At 58.8% G+C, this 6,000-nt stretch overlaps 1 protein-coding gene across 2 annotated transcripts in view; it reads right to left on the bottom strand.

Moving 5' to 3' along the window:
• Positions 1-5,544, bottom strand: part of LAMC3 (laminin subunit gamma 3) — a 66,215-nt gene extending 60,671 nt beyond the window's left edge. For both annotated transcript variants that reach the window (XM_053556540.1, XM_053556530.1), the window contains exon 1: positions 5,137-5,544. In XM_053556540.1, coding sequence (XP_053412515.1) covers positions 5,137-5,509 — 373 coding nt within the window. In that variant the 5' untranslated portion in view covers positions 5,510-5,544. The remainder of the gene's footprint in view (positions 1-5,136) is intronic.
• Between the last annotated feature and the right edge of the window lie 456 nt (positions 5,545-6,000).

A 6,000-nucleotide genomic window follows, 5' to 3' on the forward strand; every position in this document is an offset into this window, starting at 1 on the left:
TGTCTCTACGGATTTGACTATTCTAGGGGCCTCACGTAAGTGAGACCATATGGTATTTGTCCTTTTCCGACTGGCTTATTTCACTTAGCATAACGTCCTCAGGGTTCATCTGCATTGCAGTATGTGTCAGAATTTCCTTCCTTTGTAAGGCTGAGTAATATTCCACGTGTGGATAGAGCATTCATGCGGGCTGCCCCCACCTTTTGGCTGTCATGACCAATAACGCTGCTCTGCACATGGAATTCGTTCCTTTGGACCCTGTGTTTAGGGCCCTCGTGTGACATCCATGAGTGCTGGCTCAGGAAGCGCTCAGATTCCCGTCAGAGGCTCATGTGGGAGGCCAGGCCAGAGCAGGAGGTGCAGGTGAAGTCCTGAATGTTGACCTCCATTTCAATAGGCAAAGCCAGGGCATGAGATGGTGAGGGCACAGCTGCCGGGAAGAAAGGGGAGTAGGGGAGGGAGGCTGGTGCTGCCATGGCAAGCAGTCCTGACGCCTGCGCAAGGCCAGGATGGCTGAAACACACATTCTTCACTCCCTCCCTCCCTCGCTCCCAGTGAGGAAGTGCCGTGTGGCCGGGGCAGGCTGGGTTCACAGCCCAGCTCCACTGCTTTCTGGCTCTGTGGCCTCAAATTTCTCTGGGTTAACTGGGCAACTGACTTCAGTGTAGTGCCTCAGTTTCCCCATTTGCAGTATATGAACATCACCACAACAGAGAGCTAAACAAACAAACGCCGGTGCAGCACTCAGGACAGTCCCGGATAGACGCACACTCATAACTGCATTCGCCCGCTGCCCCATTCATTCACCCAGCAACCTTCACCAGCACCCTGCGCCAGGCGCTGGGGCACAGCTGTGAAAACAGGCAGTCCCTGCTGCTGGGAGCTAGGGATGGCCATGAACCAACCAAACCCTCAAGGCAGTGTGACCCAGACTGTGGGGGTGGGGGAAGGCGGAGGGATGCAGGAATGCATAGCCAGGCCCCCTGCCCAATCCTGGAGGGTTGGGGGTAGCTTCCCGGAGGTCCCCTCTTAAGCTGAGTGGGCCAGATGGGTACCTGACCCCTGCTGCATCCCCAAGGCTCAGCACAGGGACCACACGCCCTGGGTCAGCAGAAGGTGGGAAGAGAAAGTGTGCCAGGCAGAAGTGACAGCATATGCAAAGATCTGGTGGAAAGAGCGCCTATCCTGGTCAGTTTATGGCCCTGCTACAGGACAGCAGGCAACAGCCAGACTGGGAGGTGCACAGGGGTGACCTGGACACTGGGGGGCCACCAGAGGCTGCCTACACCCTCCTGGGCTTTGGCATTTCCCACCCATGCCACTCCTGGATTAGTTCTGGGAGGCCCCAAGAGGCAAGGGAGGTGGCCAAGACCAGCTGGGCCCAGGGGCCTTGACGACCAGTTCTGTGGGTGGATGGAGGGTAACCAGGGCCACTGCCTTGACCCCCTGACCTGCCTGGGCCCAGTGTTCCAGCCAATAGTCCAGGGAGAAAGAAGGAGGACTTGGCCCCCAGCGCTGGCTCCAGCCAAGGCAAACAAGGCCGCCCACTCGACAGGAAGACTCAGTGGAGCCCAGCTGGGGGCTGGGAGCCACAGGGTTCCCCTGATGTCCAGCCCCCACCAGGCCCAGCTCCTTGCTATGGCCAGACAGGCCCCCTGGTTGCCTCAGTCCCTGCACCAGAGGTCATCTAGGCCTAATAGGGCCCACAACATACGGAGCTGCCTCCCCATGTGGTCCCTTCGTCCCCTGGCCTGAACGTCCCTCCCCCACTGGGCAATCTGACTACCCTTAGGTCTCAGGGAAGCCCTGCCGACCTTCAGGGAGACGCATGGATCCCACCACGTGTTCTCAAAGCACTTATCCTCAGTATAGGCCATCTTCTGTGGCCGGACCTTGAGCCCTGCAGGGCAGGGACTGTGTGCGGTCTTGCTCAGGGCCCATGAGCCAGGCTTGGTAACTACCAAGTGCACTGGTGAACCAGCACATAAAGAAACGGAACCTGAGGGTGGCAGCTGGGGAGGCAGGAGCCCATCCTGCGACCCTGCAGCGGCACTCTCGGCCCTGGGGTCCAGAACACACCTGGGGACTCAGGGGTCTTTCTGTGGTTCCAGGAGGTCTCAGCAATCCAAGAAAGTGTTCAAGCTGGAAGGGAAACCCCCTAGTGCCCACCTAAAGCCACAGCCCAGCCTGGGTTCTCCCCAGGCTTGGAACATGTGGACCAGCCTCGCTTGGACACTACCCACTTCCCGCTGGAGCACAGTTAGGAGGGAGCCCCAGTGGACAGACTTACAAGCCTGTGTGACCCTCTCATGCTCAGAGCCTCAGTTTCCCTGTCTGTAAAAGAACAAACCATGCCAGCTTGGGATGTTACTCAGTGAATTCTTTCTTGGCATGTGGTGAGATCCCCTGATAGTCTGTTGCCCCCATGACTATCCGCAGCCCCCATGCTGCCCACCTACCACCAGGCCCCAGCCCAGAGGCTTCCCTAGGCCTTGGAGGCGGGCTGGGAACTGCCAAGCTCTGCTGCTGCCTTTCATTCCAGACAGGAAGGCTCGGCTCAGCGCAGCAAGGGAGGATCTGGAACAGATGTCCAGAAGCTACAGGGGGCTGGGAAAGCAGCGACCTCCATTCCGGGACCTCCATCTCCCCCTGCCCCTCACTCTACTCCCTCTAGGGGACCTGGGGCCAGCGCTAGCCACCCACTCTCCCCTCTCGTGAGCCTTCAAGGGAGGGAGGGGAATAGAGCCAACAGAGGTAGCCCAAGGAACAAGAGGAGAGGCTCCCTGGCCCACCTCAGACAATCAGAGCATCCACCAGGGACACTGGGGACACTTCCTCCAATATTATGCAACCCATGACTTAGCCTGGAGCAAATCTAGGTCATACGCAACTGAAAAGTCCAGGCTGCTGTGAGCCCCTAGCACCTATCTTGCGTAAACAGGGCCCGGGGTTAGATGTCTTTCAGGAGCCACTGGCCAAGGAGAGCATTTCTCAATCCCTGCAGTAGAGCTCAACTGCAGGGGAGCCTCAGCCCTGAGCTGTCCTCAGCAGAGTGATGCTGGTCACACACAAGGACCGTCACAGCTCTGACCTCAGCTCATGGAATACGCACAACAGCCTTAGGAGGTAGAGACTGCTAGTCTCATTGTACACATGAGGAAACCGAGGCAGAGAGAAGTGACACCACTCGCCCAATAAGTGACTCTGCTGAGCCTCAGTCCAAAGCCCCCTTTTGTGATTTCTACCCCATTCTGCCTCCCAGAGCAAGTGAAGAAGAACCTGAGCTGGGCACAGAGCACAGAGTGGAGGAGGTGACACCATCATTCATTTGTCTGTTCATTCTTTGCTCAGTGTACACACAGTGTACCTGGTGCTGGACAGCATGCCGGAAAGGACACTAGCCAAGGGGAAGGCACTCTAGTGTGCGTGCATAAGCGTGGGTCACATCTTCCCTCCACACTCACAGGGTCTCTCTGATCCTCAGGCTGTTGACTTAGAGAAGGTTCACAATACCCTACTTCTGAGGGTTCTGTGCAGAGTTCACCTATTTGTGCAGCTCAAACACGGGGCATGGCATGTGGTGAGCACTCAGTAGATAAGTGGGAACTGTCCCCAAATCCAAACGCATGGACATTTCCTCCATCCCCTACTCCCCTTTTGTGCCCAGCTGGGCCCCTTTCCTTGGCCCCTGGGTCCCCCTAACACATGTGACACTCTTTGTTATGGAACAGTGTGTCTCCCCAGCAAGACCCCACCCTGTCCCAGATTCCTTCCCTTGTGGCCTTGGGGTCCTGCCAGCCCCATCCAGACAGCTCCCCCAGCCTCCCCCCAGCCCACTGGCTTCCTGTCCCTCCTCCTTGCCTGGGTAGGAGACTTCACTCCATCCAGAAGCCCCACCTGGTGGTCTAGACAGGCCATAAGAAGGTGACGTGGCCCTGGGGTGGCAGCAGGCAGGAGGGGCCTCACTGTCCTCCCCTCACCTCACTCCAGTGTCATTTCCTAGCCCTTCCCAAGATGCTGTCGCCCAGGCTTGGGAGGAGCCAACACATTTGATGGGTGGTGGAGTTCAGGTCCAGACTGTCATTTAGCAGCTGCTTGCCTTTGGGTAAGACACTTAACCTCTCTGAGCTTCAATTTTCTCATCTGAAACATGGGTATGCCATCTTATCATCCCTTCTCCAAACTCCTGGGCTCCAGATGGGTTCTGGAATTCAGAACTTCACAGGGTTTAGAAAGATGATCCAGGTTGTACATCACACATTATGTTAACACCCCAGTGGGGTCTGGGCTTGCAGGCTGTACTTAAAGGAGATCTCAGCGGCAAAATGTATGAATGTTCATTTTCACTAGGATAAACTAGTGAAAATAGTTTATAAAGCCTAGAAATAGCTTCAGGTCAGGCTTAGCAGTCAAAAATGAGTTATAAAAGTACTTGGAGTTTGCAAAGCTTTGGGAGATCTTGACTTGTGGCAGATCAGGGCCTGTGACCAGTGACCTCCTCCCTCAAGGGCTGTGGAGGCTGGAATGGAGGGGAAGGGGCACTCTGGCTCCCTGAAGTGAAGGGCTGGGTCCAGACTGGGATTCCGAGGTCCAGGGTGCTAAGGCTGCTGCACCCTGGCACGGAGTGGGCAAAGCAAGCCACCTAACAGCAGGACAAATTTGGACCTCCCACCCAGAAGGCTTCTCTTTTCCTGAATGTCTCAGCTCCCACCATCCAGAGCACAACCCAAGATTGCAGGCAGCTCGGGGGTCCACTGAGCCACTGAAGTCCACCAGACGACCCCCCAATACCAGAAGCCCCTGCCCTAGAGGGTGAACGAGTCCACTCCCTGGTGTGTAACAGTCCCCACCACGGTCTGGGTGGAGGATGGAAAACCATTAGAGGGAACTGTAACTACACCCGGACTCGGCTCTGCAAAGGGACTCCCAGGAGGCCTCCTGCCCCATCTCGCCCCAAGGGGCGCTCCTCAGTGTATCCTTCCACAAAGGGGTACAGTCCTGTTCCTGAGGCCCCGTATCAGGGTCCCACAGCCCTAGCTGGGGCTCGCAGCAGTAGTTCAGGCCTATGCCTTGGGCCCCGGAGGAGTGGCGACAGGCGACGCGGTGGTGGTGGCGGCGACCCAGGCCCGCACTTACCCAGGCGGAGAGTGATGTTGACGGAGGTGGGGTACTGCACGCCAAAGGCCATGGACGGGCTCTGCCACCAGGTGCTCTCGTCCTGGCTGTGGAAGTCGGTGAGGTACGAGGCGCTGTGGTGGCGCTCGGGGTCGGCGGCATCGCAGCGCTGGCACTGTGTCCCCGCGCCCGCGGCGCGCACGTGCGGGCAGAAGTCCTCGGGCGGGCTGCCGCACGTGTGCGAGGCCTCCGCCAACCGGCCGAACGCCGCGTTCTCGAACTCGGGCAGGCAGCGCTGCGGGCGCCCCGCGCCGTCGTAGCACGCGCCCATGCCCGCGCCCGCCGCCCGCGACGCCGCGAGCGCCAGCCCCAGGAGGAGCGCAGCCACGGCCATGGCCAAGGGCACCGACGCCGAGCTCTGCCGGCCCGCCGGCTCGCGCCCGCCCTCGCCGGCGGGCGGGACCCACGACGGGGGCGGGAGCGCTGGAGGGAGGGACCGGCGGCGGGCGGCGCCCCCGCGCCCAGGCCGCGCGGTCCCTGGAGCTCACCCCCACCTGGTGGACGTGCCCGGGAGTGCCCGGCTCCGGAGCCCCAGAGCTGCCTCCCGACCCGGACCCTCCCGGCAGCGGGGGCCCCCCAGGCATCTTTGAGCCTCAGTGTCCACATCTGGAGAATGGGGTTGGCAAAGATACAGGATCATTAAGGTCTCAGTGACTGCTCATTCAATGGAAACTGCTCACCAATGCCTTTAAGGTCCTTAGATTAAAGGGGACAAGGATCTTCAGCGGGTCTTTGCCGTTTGCGCGTCTCCTTCTGTGGATAAAATGCACATAGGTAGCTTTTCGAGATGGTTCCTCCTAACTCTGGAAAGTGCTCCTGTTGCTG

The sequence above is a fragment of the Nycticebus coucang genome, chromosome 2 (genome assembly GCF_027406575.1).
Source record: "Nycticebus coucang isolate mNycCou1 chromosome 2, mNycCou1.pri, whole genome shotgun sequence".
Classification (NCBI taxonomy): Eukaryota; Metazoa; Chordata; class Mammalia; order Primates; family Lorisidae; genus Nycticebus; species Nycticebus coucang.